Source organism: Macaca nemestrina, chromosome 14 (genome assembly GCF_043159975.1).
Source record: "Macaca nemestrina isolate mMacNem1 chromosome 14, mMacNem.hap1, whole genome shotgun sequence".
Taxonomy (NCBI): domain Eukaryota; kingdom Metazoa; phylum Chordata; class Mammalia; order Primates; family Cercopithecidae; genus Macaca; species Macaca nemestrina.
Window position 1 is genome coordinate 38,385,412 of NC_092138.1, and position 19,483 is coordinate 38,404,894.

At 37.7% G+C, this 19,483-nt stretch overlaps 1 protein-coding gene across 46 annotated transcripts in view; it reads right to left on the reverse strand.

Annotated features, from left to right (window-relative positions):
• LOC105489121 (protein tyrosine phosphatase receptor type D) overlaps positions 1 to 19,483 on the reverse strand; it is a 2,338,800-nt gene that overhangs the window by 412,561 nt on the left and 1,906,756 nt on the right. For all 46 annotated transcript variants that reach the window (XM_011753819.3, XM_071078808.1, XM_071078779.1 and 43 more), the window contains one exon: positions 9,802 to 9,968. In XM_011753819.3, the coding sequence (XP_011752121.2) occupies positions 9,802 to 9,865 (64 nt within the window). In that variant the 5' untranslated portion in view covers positions 9,866 to 9,968. Of the gene's footprint in view, positions 1 to 9,801; positions 9,969 to 19,483 lie in introns of those variants that run through there.

Genomic DNA, 19,483 nt, shown 5'->3' on the forward strand with positions numbered 1-19,483 from the left:
TAGAAAAATATATATACATTTTGTTCTAGTAGAGAACAGTAGTACCCAACTCAAGGTTCATAAATAGATGGCCCAATAACATATCTGTTTCCCTACACAGATTCTTAATACCTAGCCCAGCAATACAAACTCTTTATAAGACCTCCAGGGCCCCATGATCTGTCTCCTGGACCTTATTTTGTCCTTTGAACACACTAGGTTCCTCCTTGCACTAAGGTCTTTACAGTCACTCCCCATCTGCCTGGATACTCTGAACTCAATTTTTTTCATAGCTGGACCCTTCCCATTCTTCGGCTCAAGTGTTGTATCTCACTCAGCAACACCTTCCTTGACATTTGACAAACGAAGGCGAGTCCTATCCTCTCCCTTCATATTCTCTTTCACTCTCATATTACATTGTGCTGTTTTAAGATCTTTGCAGCATTTATCACTCTCCAAAGTCACACCGTTCAGTGACTTGTTGCCCATAGCCATGTCTTGCTGTACTTCTCCTTTTTTCACAACATCCCAACTAGAATATAAATTCTGTGGCAACAGGAATCTGGATCTGGCTTATTGGAGGTAGTAGTCATGTGTTAAATGTTAAAAGTATAACACAGTAGTCATGTGTTAAATGAAAAGTATTATTACTTTTAAATGAAATGTTATTTAAATTTGTTTTAAAAGATAAATATAGATATTAGAGGAGTTTGCATCAACCTAAAATCACTGTAGGTTAAAGGTTTAAATGAATTTTTTTAGTGACAAACAATGGCATTTTATTTTTCTCTCCCTCCTTTATAAGCATCTTAAAAAGGTTTAAGTATATGTTTCTTTATATATTTGTCTTAACACACAAAAAAAAAAACTAAGAAAGAAAAAGTCCTTGGTTTAGTAGATTTGTTATACTTTGTGTACTTTTAGCTTAAAAGTAATAGACTGTGTGCTATTTTTTTAACCTGAAGATATAAGTACTTAGTGTATCTTAAAGTCAGATTTAATAACTGTAGTGATTATAAATAACTGCCACAGTACCATGTTGACTTTTGCAAACCTATTACTAATTGTGCAGTGAATTTAAAACTTTTGTGAGAGAACAAAGCTAAATTGTAATGTCTTTTGTAGTGAGGCACTGAACTTGATTTAGTTTTAAACTGATTCTGGATTCCACATTTTTAACAGATATTAACAAAAAGATAAGTTTAAATAAAACTGTCTGAACTTCATGATTAAAAAGTGAAATTACAAGAATGAGTAAAGATAAATTTGGGGGGAATTTATAAAATGCCATGTTAAAAACAAAGGATTACTTACAAGGTATTGAATACACTTTAGCTCCCTTAACTTGGTTTTGTCCTTCACTCGCAATTTTAACAATCTGTTGGCGGTTCAAGTTTTAGAACAATCCTTCTTCACAAAAGTCAATTTAAAAAAATGTTTTTAAATGTCAAGCAGGCTAGCCTCCTTAACCTCTATCACCCCAGTCCCTTGTAGCAAATCTTCTCTGTAACTTCCAACCAGCCTCTTAACAGATCTCAAGGCCACTCTGGCTGGCCTCCCTCCAAGCATTTTTCCACCATGCAGCCTCATTGATTTTTAACAATGTAAATGTCTTCCTATAGCAGCTTAAAAATAACTCAGTGATTCCTGCAGTTCATAGAATAAAAACCAAGACTTTGAACAAGGTTTAGGAAGCCTTGTCTTAGCCAGTCTCCATCACTTAGCCAGGTGCACTTATTTTTATCATGCCTGTAATTCCAGCACTTTGGGAGGCCAAGGTGGGTGGAGAGCTTGAGCCCAGGATTCTGAGACCAGCCTGGGCAACTTGAGGAAACCCCGTCTCTAAAACAAATACAAAAATTAGCTGGATGTGATGGCATGTGCCAGTAATCCCAGCTACTAGTGATGCTGAAGTGGGAGAATCACCCAAGCCCAGGAGGCAGAGGCTGCAGTGAGCCAAGATCGCATCACTGCACTCCAGCCTGGATAAGAGAGTGAGACCCTGTCTCCAAAATAAATAATAATAGCTAAAAATAAGTGCATGTAAAAACTGGTAAAATCCATATAACACATATAGTTAACAGTATTGTGCAAAAGTTAACTTCCTGGTTTTGATAATGTACTGTGATTATGTAATATGTTAATATTAGGAAAACTGAATGAAAGCTACACGGGAAATTCTTGTATGATTTTTGTAATGTCTTTTAAGCGTAAAAATTATTTCAAAATAGAAAAACTAAATCACTCCCTCAGGAAAGCTGTGTATTACTTTTCAGAACAGATGAGCCACTTGGCTGCCTATTTTCTTCCCTTATACTTGTTACTGTTAGAAAATGTAAATTTTAAAAATTAATGTGAAATATTTGGCTATGCAACTAGAGTTTAAGCTTTTCAGGGGCAGGGATCATATTGTTTTCTCTCCACATTTTATCCTCAGTAGTTAAGTCAATGCTTGGCACAGGAAATGTGTCCAATAAACATTTATAAATGAAAGACATGAATGAACCAATCAGTCAATGTCCTTTGAAATCATAAATGTATGTAAATATACATACTGACATTTTTAAAAGATTCTGCTCAAATTGCGAAGTTAATGGGATAATATATGCCAACAGAGATCTAAACATAGATGCTTCTAATTTGGAAATGATACAAGTTAATGAGAAAAAAAAAGGCATGATAGCAACTAATAACGTTTAGTGAATATTTAATCCTATTATTCAAAATGCTTTACAAACAGTTATTTCCTTAGTCCTTATGATAACTATATCAAGTGTGTGCTATATTTATCTTCATTTTACAGATGAGAGACACATAGAGATTTGTACCCTGCCCGTGGTCACAGTAATTATGCAGCAGAGGCAGGATTTGAACGCAAGCACTCTACTATAGGGTCCACATTCTTTATGCATTACTTATGCATTACTTACTGCCTGGAGAGAAAGTCTGAGAAGATTGCTTGAGAGCATCCTAAACACTAGCTATGAATTCTGAAGATAGATTACAGGCTGGTATAGGTCCACACTGTTTAAAATTTTTATATTCCAACCACTTCACACAGAGCTTTCCATATAGCAGACACACACACACACACACACACACACACACACACATATTCACACATACGTTTGGTGAAGAAATAAGTGAAGCTAAAGCAAACTGAAGAAAAAATAAAATATTAATTACAGGTTAAAGAACTGGTTCTAAAGGGGCATCTCCATCCAATCACAGGACTTTTACCGTTAATTCTTCACTTCAAAATAGAGGCTGGCTTGGAGTTTCTGAATTAACAAGAAACACATCTATGTGGGCAGGAGGGGATGGGGCTCCCAAGTAAGTCAAGGATACTTGAAATGGGTCAGGTACAGCTGGGTGTGCTGGCTCAAGACTATAATCCCAGCACTTTGAGAAGCTGAGGCTGGCAGAACACTTGAGTTCAGGAGTTCGAGACCAGCCTGGGCAAGATGGTAAAACCCATCTCTACAAAAAAATACAAAAATTAGCCAAGAAGGCCGGGCACGGTGGCTCACGCCTATAATCCCAGCACTTTGGGAGGCTGAGGCGGGTGGATCACCTGAAGTTAGGAGTTCGAGACCAGACTGGCCAACATGGAGAAACTCGGTCTCTACTGAATATATATATGTATATATGTGTGTGTGTGTGTATATACGTATACGTATATACACACACACACACATATACACACATATATGTATACACACACACACACACATACATATACATATAAACTAGCTAGGTGTGGTGGTGGGCACCTGTAATCCCAGCTACTTGGGAGGCTGAAGCAGGAGAATTGCTTGAACCCAGAAGATGGAGGCTGCAGTGAGCCGACACGGTACCACTGCACCCCAGCCTCGATGACAGAGTGAGACTCCATCTCAAAAAAAAAAAAAAAAAAAAGATTAGCCACGCATGGTGGTGCGTGCCTATAGTCCCAGCTACTAAGGAAGCTGAGGTGAGAGGATGACTTGAGCCCAGGAAGTGGAGGCTGCAGTGAGCAGAGATTGTGCCACTGCACTAATCCAGCCTGGGCAGTAGAGCCAGACTCTGTCTCAAAAAAGAAAGGGAAAAGAAAAAAGCAATAGATCAGGTACGCAGTAACTGAATGAGAGGAAAATGAAAGAAGTTAAGAATGTTAAGGGAAAAAAAACCAGGAGATCACACAACAGTAGACTCAAAGACCACCAGACTATTACAAAGAATAAGAATTAGTTCACAAATACTTTTGATATTGTTCCATCCTTAGAGTTTAGGGCCTATTCCCAAATAGAGATAACAAACAGGTCATACTTTGGAATTGTTTTAAAAAGCAAGTCCTACTACACTCAATAAAAAATGCTTTGAAGTGTACACATGTGTTGATTTTGTGACATATTCTTAATCTTACTAGGTAGCTACAGCTCTGCTGGGAGCAATTAATTCAAAAAGCCACAGAAACTCCACAATGAGGCTACAGGATCGGTAAAATAGCTGGAATACGTTCCTTGCTGCAGGCAGCTGGGTGCTGCTAATTTAGCTACTTTAAAGTGAGGGGAGGAAGGAAGAGGGAGTAATTTTGCCACACCTCTATTAATTTAGAAGGCATTGATGAACATGGTTACATGTTTATCATGTAAACATACAGGTTACTTTCAGGTTACATATACTAAAGGGACTCTAACCAAAGAACTAGGGTAAGCAGAAATTGCTTTTTGTTTTGGTTTAGGTATGTTTGTTTGTTTTGAGACAGGGTCTCTCTCTGTCACACAGGCTGCAGTGCAGTGATGTCATCCTAGGTCGCTACAGCCTTAAACTGGGCTCAAGCAGTCCTCTCTCTTCAACCTCCCAAGTAGCTAGGACTACAAGTATGTGCCACCACAACTGGCTATTTTTTTCTCTTGTTTTAACAACTTTAGTGAGATATAATTCAAATACCATACAGTTTTCCCATTTAAAGCATACAATTCAATGGTATTTAGTATATTATGTTTATACTCAGTACCATCACCCTAATCTAACTTAAGAACATTTTGGGGGCCGGGCATGGTGGCTCATGCCTCTAATCCCAGCACTTTGGGAGGCTGAGGCGGGCGGATCAACTGAGGTTGCGAGTTCGAGACCAGCCTGACCAATATGGAGAAACCCCATCTCTACTAAAAATACAGAAAAAATAGCCAGGCATGGTGGCACATGCCTGTAATCCCAGCTACTAGGGAGGCTGAGGCAGGAGAATTGTTTGAACCCAGGAGGCGGAAGTTGCGGTGAGCTGAGATCACACGATTGCACTCCAGCCTGAGACTGTCTCAAAAAAAAATTTTTTTTTAATTTTTTTCCTGCAAGATAATTCCTGGTCATATCAACGGCCACTCACTCTCTTTCTCAACAAGCTCACCCCCTACCTTCAGCTTTCTGAAGAGGCACTGTATTACTGTGTTTACCTACAGTAAATTTCTATAGTTCCTTCCTGTGAACCGCTCAATAAAATGTATATAAGAGGCAACCGTACAAACAGCGGAAACACCTTCTACTATCCATTCTACCCAAGCCAAATTAATTTTAAATGTGTAATTCTAAGAAGCTTTTTTTAACCACTTGACTAAAGCAGATATGCTTTATATTTCCCCTCTTGATCTTCAATTTAATGCCCGGAAGCAAGGGTTTATAAGAACTCCTACATATAGGACTTTGCAGAGAAGCAAGCTGGAGACTTTAACTTGCTACAAGAAAACCTGGCTTATCCACTATCCAAATTTTGATAATCTCTAGGTCAAATTAAAAAAAAAAAAAAAACAAAAAAAAAAACAAAAAAAAAACACTTTAGCACAGTGCTTCACACATGTGCTCAATAAAACTGTTTGCTAAATCTTGTTGAATAATGATATAATAACAGCTAACATTCATGAAACACCTACCTTGTGGTATCTACTGATGTATGAGTTTTATTTATCTACTGATGTATGAGTTTATTCAGTAAATCTTCGCAAAACCCAGGAGTATTATGTCATGACCATCACCTTCATCCACATTTTAAAAATAGGAAAACCGAAGCAAAGAGCACGATTGATCAAAATGACAAAGATGGGAAACTGAGGCTGAGCATGATTTACAAATGACAGCCAGACTTCAAAACCAGACTATGGCTTCAGAGTTCACACTCTAAACCATCACTCTATGCTGCCCATCAGGAAATACTTAAGGTAACAAATGATTACCTTGCAACACAGATGTCAGTCTATGCTCTAATGTCAAAGAAATAAAGAAACTCCATGGGCTACAGTGATATAATACCAAAGGGGGATGAGGAGGGACTCACTGCTTCCATAAGGGACAGATATATTGCGAGTATATAGTGACAACAGCAAGGCTCTTTAACAATAAGGAAGGAGAATGAGGACGTATTCACAATCTGAAGTGGAACAATGACAAAAAGCAACAAGTAAATGGATGAACTAAACCATCTGAGGAATTAAATTATCAACGGTGTGTCTCTATAATTTAAAAAAAGTTTTATTTGTGAGATCACGCAAACACTCAGGTCTAATTATAATGACCACAGCGTAAACTCAGGTCTAGAATGTAAGAGTATGCTACAAATGATTTCGTTAGAGTGAAACTGGTCTGACAAAGAAGATGCTAACAACCGGTTCTTGGTCTGTATTTAGTTTTTCTTTTCTAAAGACTGGTAAATTGCAAACAAACAGAAGCTATTATGAAAACTCCTCCAGAAGAAAAACATTCACCTGAGGATTACATTACTATAATCTACATGAATCTCTAATTTGCATGCATGTTATAGTTGAATGGTTCTCGAAGCACTACCTAAACCACAAAACTGGTTGGCCAGCTCTGAAGAAGAGCTACTCGTGCTGCTCGAACAGAAGTAGCATATGCCTCTGCCTGAGATCACAGGTCTACTGTCCAGACATGCATTCAAGAAACAACAAGCAAAATCATCTGAGCCATTCAAGACACCAGAATGAACAGAAATCAGATACAAACACACGTCTAGCTTTTTAAAATAATAGTGGATAGATATATAGGGCATTTTAAACTGGCAATGGCAAAGACTATAATTTTCTGCTGAGGGATATTATCACAATTTTCCAACCTAGGTTTGAACCAAGGCTCATAAGAGCTCTCCTCCTTAATGCACCATCACACCCAGTACTTTGCTATGACATTCTATACAGCAGATTATAACCCTGACTCCCAGGCTTTTTGGAGTTAATCATTTCCAAAGAGAGTGAGTTGGGCACATTAGATTAACACGGCAAACTAGAGTGGCTTCTTTCCATTCCCACCCCCATAGAGTCTTCTTTTTCAAAGGAGGACAAACATTTGAAAAAATTATTTCAGAGTTCCAAAATGGCTCTGACAAGCTACTGTTAATAACTCTTGATCCTTTGGATCAGTACAAAACACAGTTAGGTAAAAGGGAAAACAAAGAAGGCCAGATGTGCTAATGAAGACATAAGGAAATACATCAGTATTTCTGGTAGTATTTTATTGCCTGGGTAGGCAATAAAAGCCTGAAAAATATTATCTTTATATGATAGTGAATAAATCAAATTTTTCTTTAGTGTTACTTATAACTTTATCTTTGAGTGTTTGAAGAAAAGGTAATGACAGTATTTGATAAGTTATAATCTGGATCCTATTTTACCAATTGTTTTTAAACATTTTTAGTGACTGAAATATCTCCAACTCTACCATGTGCTTTCACAAACCACAAATATCCTCTGGTAGATTGCAAATGGATATTCCTTTTTCTTTTAAAATGTACCTTAAAAGATATGGTTAAATTTTCCTCTTTCATCAATAACTTTCAGAATACACATGCTATTCAAGAGTGCCAAATGAATCTGTGAAAAGGAAAATATACTACATGGAGGCTGATTAGACAAGGACAAAGCTAATCAAAATTGATTTGGCAAAGTTGAAGCCTGTTTCCTCTTTTTAGCTATAATGGGAAGGGTGAGAGGGAGTAGATTCTTTTTCAAGTGACATCTTAAGGTTGAAAGCTCATATCACAAAACATATAGCATGATAAATATCTTAACTAAAAACTGCTAACAAGGGCCTTTGTGATTTCTTTTGCAAGACTACACAGCGTAAGAAGTGTGATGAAGAAGAGGAAGACGGAGGAGAAAACCAGTAAGATGACGGTTATCTGCATAAAAGATTGTTTTTTCAAACATAATTTTAAAAGTCTTCCTTTCTCAACTCCACATCTGTCTGCCACTTTTCACCAGAGAATTAAGCAAAGGCAGCACTGCTCATTAGAAGAACGTTTTTGCTCATCTGGAAAGGTAACTTCATGGACATACAATAATTATATCTAGTAACTTTAAGAAACCCTGTAGCTATGATCTGACATTAAAGTAGGCTCCCAGGGTCTAAATGGACTTCTGCCAAAAATTAACAATGGTGAAACAACTTACTTTTGCACTCTAGCCAAGCAAAAATAATAAAACCATAGTCTCAATTTCTCTTTAATAAACTAAATTTAGATTTCACCTTTAAAATAAGCTTTGATATAAAAGGCTTTAAAATAACAAGAACATCTTATATTTGGGTCTTTTCCCAGTTAATTATTTGCTGGCATTAGAATCGAAATTCCTTGGCTTCACCTTAAATTGACACTCCCAAGTGCTAATTAGGAAACTATATACATTATTAACCAGAGAATGTTGTGCTTAAAACATGCATGTTACATATGTATATTATTATTAATGTTATTCCTTTCACTTTTCAAAATACCTCTGTAGAAAATAGAGCTCCTATTTCAATGAAGCAATTGGTGGCTCGTGAGGGATTTCTTGTCAAAATGCAATTAATAGGAAGGGGCCGAGATGACACAGGATCCTTGTGTTGGAAACATCCTTAACATGAATCAAATTTAATCTCACTGAAATAGTCAGTGGAGAGAAACGTTAATGACTGCAGATGTTACACATTTTGCTGATACTAGGGGATTCCCAAAGAGAATGGCCAACTCACGTATGAACTAAACCACTACCGAGGAACCCCACACGTCAGGGAGTACAAGGCCGAGACATGCCTTTCTCCAGTACTTTCTCTTCCAAAAAGCCGCGGGACAGATGGGAAAATAAATGCATGTAAACAAGGTAGACCTAATGATTTCCTAATTAGGAAGGAGACGTGATCTTCTCATTAATTGTCAAGCTAACTGACCACAATAGCAGTTTCATAAACTGAGTTCATTAATCCAAACTTTGGTGTCTCTAGTCCACAGAATTCTCCTCATACTTCCAGACCCTTCATCCAGCCACAAAGTTGTCAGTTCTGCTTGATTTGTTTGAATACTGTACTCGACGACAGCTGTCGGAAACAGTACATTAGAACAGCTGCTATGACAGCTACAAGGGCTTGGAAGTTTAATTAGGCTCAATGTGACATTGTGCATTTTTCTAAACAAGGAACAATCCACAAAAATAAAGAAATTTTGAGTGAGTCTGAACAATGTTTACTTATTGGCACCACCAACTGGTTAACCTGTTTGAGTTATATTCTTGGTCTCATAATATCTTTGCTACCAGGCTGATAAGAGGTATAAAAAAAAATAAATAAACAGGAGGAGCAGTTAGATGCACAAGAAAAGGGGTATTAAAAGGGAGAGGAAATGGTGAGGAAGTCACGTCAATAATCTCTTTCAAAGGCTGGCTGGTAGCCAAGGAGGATCCCACAGTGTCTCAGGATTTACTTCCAAAGGAAATGTATTCAGAGGCCCCGAGCCTGGTGCCAACGGCAAACAAAACCACTCATTATGGTCACAGCCCCCTAGAGAAGGGGAGAATGGCTTACTCTCAGCATCCGTGCGGAGGAAGAAAGTGAGGAGCAGCAGCAGCAGCCGGGCTACGTGCACCATCCTGCAGCTTGGCAGCAGCGCGCACGAGCAGCTTGGAATCACTGCCTCCGGAGCCGCAGCGAGTCTGTCCGATCTGAAATTTCAGCTGGAACACTTTCAGAGCCTGAAAGGGGGGAGGCAGAGAAAAGAAAAGGAAGAAAACACAAAGATGTTTAGATTTCTTACTCCTCCCCCCCGGTTCCATCACAATCACCATGACAGACACAATCCATTGACAATACACAATAAATTGTAATGGTCGTGCTTTGTATTAGGAAGGAAATAACTTGGTTTGTAAAATGTAGGAGTCTTAGTTGGTGTTATGTGGGAGCTCTCGCAATCCCAATTTTAGGCCCAATCACCTTGAATTTCATTCTTTGCTTATGCCACCTTTTGGGCAAAGAACCTGAAAAAGAACTGACACTTCTTATGAAACATTACGTAAATACATCAGTGGAAAGAAGCACACCAATGCTGTGAGAAAGATTTAAGAGAAGTTCCTTCGTGCAGGATAAAAGTCTATTACTGACACAATAATGGAAGCTGCTTTCTTGGCATCAGGTGAAATGACAGGACTAATTCAACTTCTCCAGGTAAACAGTAGAGGTTAGAATTTTTTACACTAGCATATTTGGCTTCTTCCCTGAAGACACATCAACGTTCAAATCTAGTTTGGCATCAATAAGTCAAAACAATAGTTAGAATGAGCCTCTTTCATTTAACAGGATTTTTATATGTCTCCTGGGCAATGGTTTAATTTCCTCAATCTTCTCCGTAAAATCAAGAAGCCATAAACTATTTTTAGAGCACCCACTGTGTGCAAGGCATCAAGAGTGACAGCACAAGGAGTCTCAAGGTAGAAAGATGAGTCAGGTTCTATTATTTTTGTTTCCAGATTAGTAGGGAAAATAAAGCAGGTATACCAGATGACTAGTATAATTTAATAAGTGATTAGTTCCAGGAAGGAAAACCAGATAATGCTGTAAAAGATAGGATCAAGACTGACATCATGGAAATAGTGTCTCAAACTAGGCCTTGAAGTTTACGCAGGATTTTAACAAGATGACGAAAAGGCATTCCAGGAATTCTATGCAAAGGCAGGGCAGTGGGAAAGGACCTTTGGAAAACGTGAGTTTCCTGGTTTGGTTGGAACAGGGCCTCCCAAAGGTCAGCATGCATCGGGTCCCCTGGGAGGCTTCTTAGAACAGATGGGTGAGTACCACCGTCACAGTTTGTGGGTCACTAGGTCTGTGGTGGGGATCCAATAATTCAACAATTTGCTTTTTTTTGTTGTTGAGACAGTCTCACTCTGTCACCCAGGTTGTAGTGCAGTGGTACAATCACAGCTCACTGCAAACACTGCTTCCCAGGTTCAAGTGATTCTCCTGTCTCAGCCTCCCAAGTAGCTGGAATTACAGGTGCCCACCACCATGCCTGGCTAATTTTTGTACTTTTAATAGAGACAAGGTTTCACCATGTTGGCCAGGCTGGTCTCAAACTCCTGGCCTCAAGTGATCTGCCTGCCTCAGCCTCCCAAAGTGCTAGGATCACAGGGATGAGCCACCACTCCTGGCCTCCCAAAGTGCTAGAATTACAGGCCTGAGTCACACATTTGCATAAATTTGCATTTCTACAGGTTCCTGGGAGATGCTGATGTTGCTAGTCCAGAGACCACACTTTGAGAACCTTCTGGTTGAAGTCATAGGAAACTATCTTCTATTAGGAAAACCAGAAGATGAAACAAAAGAAAATGGTTCAGAGTCAGGCACGGTGGCTCACGCCTGTAATTCCAGCACTTTGGGAAGCCGAGACAGGAGGATCACCTGAGGCCAGGAGTTCAAGACCAGCCTGGCCAACATGGTGAAACTCCATCTCTACTAAAAATACAAAAAAAAATTAGCCGGGCTTGGTGGTGTACACCTGTAATCCCAGCAACTCGGGATGCTGAGGCAGGAGAATCACTTGAACCCAGGAGACAGAGGTTTTGGTGAGCCAAGGTCCTGCCACTGCATTCCAGCCTGGATGACAAGTGAGACTTCTTCTCAAAAAAAAAAAAAAAAAAGATTCAGACTTAAAAAAAAAGAAAATAGGTCACAGAGAGCCTTGGATGGTGATCTAAGTCAAATGGCCTTTACTCGGCAAACTACAAAAAGAGCTATTTAATGTTTCAGAGCAGAGGAACAACATAGAATAAGGCTTTGGAAAGATTAACTGACAACTGGACCACGGATGATTTAGAGAATGCTATTAGGCCACAGCAAGAGTTCCAGGTGAGAAGTGATACAAGATTTAAGAGTAATGGTGGTCCTGGTAGGAATTAAGAAGGAAGCCAGTGACTGACTGGCTCCAAGCAATCATTTGAAGTATGATTCTTCACGTGTTAAATAATTGTACCTATAGAACCCTCAATAAATCTAGCACAGACTCTTATACAGAGTACACTCTTAATGAAAAATTTAAAAAGAGAGAGTAGATCACATCCTATTGCATCCTCTATCACTGCAGAAAAAATTTGAAAATGACTATCAGTATTCATTTGCAAAATGAAACTGCATACCTTTAATTTTTTTATACTGAAGTATTTGAAACATATACAAAATTTTTGACAGGAAATACTAGAGATATCCAGAAATAACCTAATCCACTAAAATAACTTGTACTTTAAAAATAACTGTAATACAGATACCATGGTATGTCTTTTCTGAAACTGAGCTTCAGCGTGAGAACAAAAAATTTTTTAAAGGTATTATCTTTTTTATTACTATTCATTAGCAGTTTGAATGCAGGAAAGATAAAACTAAAAAGAAAGAGAGGAATCTTCTATTATTAGCGTCTTTAAAAAACAAAAAAATGGGTGACAGGTGACATGAAGCAGCAAGTTGTACATTGGAAAATTTCTTGAATCCAGAAGTTGGCCAGCTGTTCCAAATCAGCTATTGTTATCAATTTCCTCTGAAAAACAACTTCTCAAGCAGTTCACAGCTATCAAATGTTAAAAATCTCAAAAGTTCCTAGGAAAAGTGCTAAAGGAATCAGCTCTCCCCTCCCCATCCCCCTCCTCCCGCTTTCACTGCTCCCATCCTCATGCCAGCATTTCAAATGACAGCAGAGTCCAGAAGACATCGGTCCTGTCGGACTCAATTTGTGTCTGTGCAAGCGTATCAGAGCCAACTGCTACATAATGACTCCGTGTGATCACAGAGATGGAGACCTATGAATGCTCGCTCAGGGAAGAAGTGATTTGGCTTTTCCTCCTACTCAGCTGAAGTGCATAAGAAGACCAAATTTTTTCAAATGAACCTTCAACTGTTACTCCTGGACTTCCTACAGTGATAGGATCTAGCACTCTAGAAACGAAAGCAGCTATAAACATACATATTTATACTTAAATGGGTTGTGCCCAAAGGAGATCAGAGGTGTGAAGATAAAATCTATTCTAAATGTTCATTCCAGCTAATCTCCATTCCTTATCTTGTTTATGACACAGCAACATTGCCAAAAGGGAATGCTGGCTGCCTATCAGTAAGGTAGAATTTAAATTTAGGTACAAAAAATGAAAATGGATTCTTAAGAAAATAATTAAACCAAAAATAAAGAGGATAAAAGAATATTATAAGTAGCTTCCATTAATCTATAGTAAGGGTTGCTAAGTACTCCGGAAAAAAAAAAAAAAAAAAAAAAAAAAAGAGCAAGGAGATTCAGTGATATGAAAAGTACCATGTTTTACCTAACTTACATCACACATTATTCAGTATTTGTCCAAAAAGCCTCAGTAGAAGCCAACCCTTTGATTTTCATATATTTTGCTCCTTCTTTCTGGAGATGGAGTCTCATTCTCTGTCATGCAGGCTGGAGTACAATGGCACAATCTCAGCTCACTGCTACCTCCACCTCCTCAGCTCAAGCAATTCTCCTGCCTCAGCCTCCTGAGTAGCTGGGATTACAGGCATGCACCACCATGCCTGGCTAATTTTTGTATTTTTAGTAGAGGCAGGGTTTCACCATGTTGGTCAGGCTGGTCTTGAACTCCTGACCTCGTGATCCACCCACCTAGGCCTCCCAAAGTGCTGGGATTATAGATGTGAGCCACTGCACCCGGCTCTCTGTCTTTCATCAGCAGGGACATGCAGATAGAACTCAACCATGTATATGAATTTAAAATAAAATTTCAAAAAATTTAAAACTCTCTGGTTTCTTATTTCTCATACCACAAAGATCTTATGAAACAATAATTTTGCAGATTTCCAATTAACTGAATATTTGCTTTTGTATGTATGTACATGGGTGGTTGGAGAAACTAACAGTTCAGAGGGCAATACGATGCATGTAATATAATTTGAAACGAACAACAAAGAGTGCACTTGCCTAAAAGCCTTAACAAATCACGGTTTCAAGCATTCACATAAGCTGACACCTATCCAACTCTTTTTCTTCAACTTACCATTGTAACACTTTTCTGTAATAAGTATATTCATATTCAAACCAATATGAATGTTAAAGGATTTGTACTATTTTTTTCAGCTTTCTATACTGTTGATATTTGTTTCTAAATACTGTATTAAAATTTTCTTTAAAAAAAAGACAAACTGGGGCCTAGTCTCTCAGAAAAGTTTTATATGGGAAATGTAGAAAATTAGCCAACATCTTGCCATACCAGAAGCAAGGAAGTTTTCAGAACTACTAGGCTATATTTAAAAAAAAAAAAAATCCAAGATGATGAGGTGGCTATCAGCTAAACAGAAAATCTGAGTGACAAAAATAATAATAACTGCAAAGAACTACAACAAATTACATTATAATCTATGAGTTCATAATTTTAAAAATTTCACTGGTTACTCTAGGAGAAAGTTAGAGAACCAAATCATTTCTCTGAAAACGGAAACAGAAAAGGAAAGAATTAACCAAAACAAACAAACAAACAAAACTGCTGTCACTTAAAATTAGGTATCATTATTTATTTCTGAACATTTTTCATTTTTCTATCATAACAAACCCATCCTCTCAAGTCTAGACATCTCAGAAGCAATAATATCATAATGACATTTAACCTGAACATACATGCATAGAATATATGCATTAAGTTGGGGGATGGTATGGGAAGGAGGATTTCCCCAAATCACTTCTTTTTATCTACCTCCCAAACCAGGCCTCTGTAAATCAACTGAATGTGGCTTCTAATTATTTATGAGAAGGATCCATTTGTACAAACGATGTGCTGGTAGGAATCTCCAATTTGTAAAACAGACAAAAGCAGGGCTGCTCTGGCTGAAGTGTGAAGGAGAGTAGGGGTCTGGAGCCTACAGCACACCTGGCAGAGGTTTCAGGGGGCACCCCAGGAATTCTCTAGGCCCTCAGTGTCCAGCTATAACACAAGTACCTGAAAAGAGAAGAGAACCCAAAAGCAAATTTTCAACATTTCACTGACTTGTGGATTTTCCAAGAGAAGGGAGCCATCTAAATATTTTAATGTTGTATAAAACGAGAATCGTCCAGTGCTGATGGATATAACTTTCTGCAGGATAGAAATCTTTTTATCTGCATTGACTAATAAGTGACCACTTTAAACACAGCTAGTGCAACTGAGGAAGTAAAGTTTTTATTTTATTAAAGTTCAATTTAAATTTAAACAGCCACATGTGGCGAGTGGCTACCCCACTGGACAGCACAGACTACAACTACACGTTTACAGCACTGAACAGAAAAAAGTCAGTATTTTTTCAGAGGTATAGGGTATAGACTGAAACAATGAGGTGAGAATTTCTTAGTTCTTGTAGTCCTTGGCTTCCCGATAATCAGACACTAAAGATTCACTGTGTTATATGAGGATACCCATTTAACCTTTGGATCACTCACTCACTGATACAGTTTGGCTGTGTCCCCACCCAAATCTCGTCTTGAGTTCTCATATGTTGTGAGAGGGACCCAGTGGGAGATAACTGAATCATAGGGGCAGGTCTTTCCTGTGCTGTTCTCATGATAGTGAATAAGTCTCACAAGATCTGATTATTATGTAAGGGGGAGTTTCCCTGCACAAGCTCTTTTCTCTTGTCTGCTGCCATGTGAGACATGATTTTCACCTTCCGCCATGATTGTGAGGCATCCCCAGCCATGTGGAAAAGGTCCATTAAACCTTTTTTTCTTCCCAGTGTCTTTATCAGCAGTGTGAAAGCAGACTACTACACTAACCCATCCGTGTCCCTTATCCTGCCAAATAAAAAAAAGATTTCATTTTTTTTTTTAAACTACTTCATAGAATGTAAAGGAAAGATCAGTCTATGACCATACTACCCTGAACACACCCAATCTCATCTGATCAAGAATGCAAAGGGAAGATCAATAAGTGGTTGACTATAAAACTGGAAAATATCCAAATAGAAATAGTGTTAATGAATGTTCCTTTAATATCAAAGGAAAGATTACGTTAAAGACGGGGTGTCATACTTTATTGTATTTCTCCTTACTGAACAGGAACTTCTGGCAGCAAAGGATTGCCACGTTCTATAGACATAAAAGACAAGCATACGTCTAAGCAGCCTCATGAAATAATTTGTATAGTTGTATAGTTTTAATGAAATGGCCACATTCGATTAATATTAGTGAGGGATATGGAAAACACATTCTTAAATACATGCAGGGCACCAAAAGCCTGAATGTAAATTATGGAAAATATTACTGAGAAAAGGGGCAATTGAAGAAGGTTATTGAATTTAATAAAACTATGAAAAACCACCACAAACCAGACACCTCTGAATAAAACAGTCAAACCTAAAAATATAAGAAATTATTTGTAAGAAACTCATAACACCTCAAAATTATACTCCACAAAATTGGCACATCAAATCAAAAACTCCAAATTTTTCTGTTTTGCCCTAAACATGTTTTTATGACAATCAGGAAAAAAAACAAGAGGTAGTTTAAGAGCTATTGCATATAAATACAAAGTGATAATTCAATCATGTAATTTTTGGCTTAGACTATGACTTAATATGAAGACTCCAGGTGACTATAAGCACACAATGATTCTTTGAAGAAATCAACTGAATTTTAAGACTACCTGAAGAGTAAAACAACTCCTATCAATATAGACACTTAAAAGATCCCTTATATGCCTAACTCTGACAGAGAAAAAAAGTCAATAGCTATTATTCTGAGCTTTCTATAGTTTATGATTCACTTTCCAAGTTATTATTGATGCATCTCTGTAAGACTTCAAGTGGCTTTACATTGGAAGCACATATAAATATTAGTTATTTTCAAGGATGGCAAAATGACATTATTAACCTTCATTGTTTCTTTCTCCTTTGGGAAGGAAAAAAAGAGGTATGCCGTGAGAAATGAACAGATAGAAAGGAAAAAAACCTCATCTCCCTTTGTATCTATTTGTTCCCCTGCAAACAGAACTGTAATTCTGATTTGCAAAGAAGGATAGCTTTAGAAAAAGAATCTAAAGTTTCTTTCAGTCATTACTGCATTCATAGCTTCTATCTAGTTTTATGTGATGCCAGTAGAAACTGGCAACGAGACGATTAAAATACATGTCTATTCAGCATGCTGCTGGAACTCTAGTATTTGTTCCTTTCACCCAAAAAGACATTGTAAAAGTGAGAAACTGATCTTTCTCGCAAAATGTAGACAGATATGCAAAGATATGCAACCTAGTCACTTTCCACTGAAACTCAGGCATTTCTTTTTTTTTTTTTTTTTTTTTTTTTTGGAGACAAAGTCTCACTCTGTTGCCTAAGTTGAAGTGCAGTGGCATGATCTTGGCTCACTGCAACCTCCACTTCTTTGAGTTCAAGCAATTCTCCTGCCTCAGCCTCCTGAGTCGCTGGGACTACAGGCACACGTCACCATGCCCAGCTAATTGTTGTATTTTTTGTAGAGACAGGGTTTCACTATACTGGCCAAGCTGGTCTTGAACTCCTGACATCGTGATCCGCCCATCTCAGTCTCCCAAAAGTGCTGGGATTACAGGTGTGAGCCACTGCGCCTGGCCGGGTATTTCTTTTTTATGTTAAATAATGTATTAGGATATTTTGTTCAATCAATCAAAAGAAGTAATTAATATGCCCTTGATTAAAAGGTTTAGACAAGACGTTTTCATGCCAGGAGTATCATCATAAGCCTAATTTATCATGAAGCGATTATGCACCTGTTACAAAATCTCATATTATTCCCTATATCTCACTTTTAATAACCTACATTCATCAAGCTCTAAAGACATTAGTTATGACCAATAAACTAATATGTAAGTATAGCCTTAAAATTTCCTTGATGACACACTGCACACATTACAATAGGATCTTATCCTAAATAGTAATGTATAATTTGTTGTTTTATTTTAAATTGACTTTCAAAACTGTATGTATTTATTATACACAACACGATGCTTTGAAGTATATATAGTATACATTGTGGAATGACTAAATTTAGCTAATTGACATATGCATTACCTCATACAGTTATTTTTATAATGAGAACATTTTACATGATCTGTGTTGGCATTTTTCAAGAATACATGGATATGAAACTATCATTTCTACATCAATGTAACTGATCTTGCCATTATCTTAAAAATCAAAGCAGGGTTTTTTAATGAATATAAAATATTTTTGTTTAAAATACATCTTTTTAAATGTTATGGGTAATAGGTTTTATTTATTATTCTATCTATTTTATTTGTTTCAGCCCTATCAATACATAGTATGGAAAAGTCTGGCAATACATATTTTACTTCTTTACTATGAAAAGCAATTTTTAAAATTCACTTTGAGGAGAATTTAACACCCTCTAAAGGGAATAATCTACATTGATCTTTTTTCCTTAAGATTAGTTTAAGAATAAAGTGAGGACCTTTTAATTGTTTTTAAATAGTTCATTACGATGGCTCAAAGAAAACTAATTTAGCCTCCTCACAGGTGTAATATTTATCTGTAGCTCCACCCTCAGGGTGATCAAACCTCTGGGCCAGCTGCGAAAGTGACTTTGCCCTCTCCCCCCAGGGAATGCCCAGAGACACTTTTTGTTGTCACAGCACAAGGAGGGTAACCCATGGCACCTAAGGGTAGAGGCCAGGGATGCTGCCAAATACCCTATAACACACAGAACAGCTACCTGCTCCCCAACAAAAAATTATCCCATGCAGAATGTCAGGAGTGCTGAGGGTGGGAAACCCTGTCCTAGAACAGCTCATTGGTATGGAGGGAAAATTCCAAAAAAAAAAAAAAAAAGGAACTTTTAAGAGATATCTAATACATTGCTTTCTAAACCCACCAATTTTAGGTGTTTCCAGTACAGTTTTCGTACATAAACTCAAAACAGATTTGAATTTCTGGGCATGGGAATATGGATGACACCCAAATTTCCCTTTTTGTCCTAAGTTAGAACCAAAGTTGGCTTGCCTTAAAAGTTTAGTTCACAGGCTTAGGCAGCATAAATATTGTCACCAATTAAAAGAATGAAGCTGTTAAATGGAACAGACATTGCACTGATGTCTGTCAGTGAGTAGATATGGCTCCCATGTCTCATGATGGGAGCTTAGCTCTTCTCTAAGGGAACAGTCTCAGGAAAGAAATATTCAGTTTCGAGGACTGTCTTCTCATATCACTGCTAGCAACAGAGATTGATAGTGGAATGGTG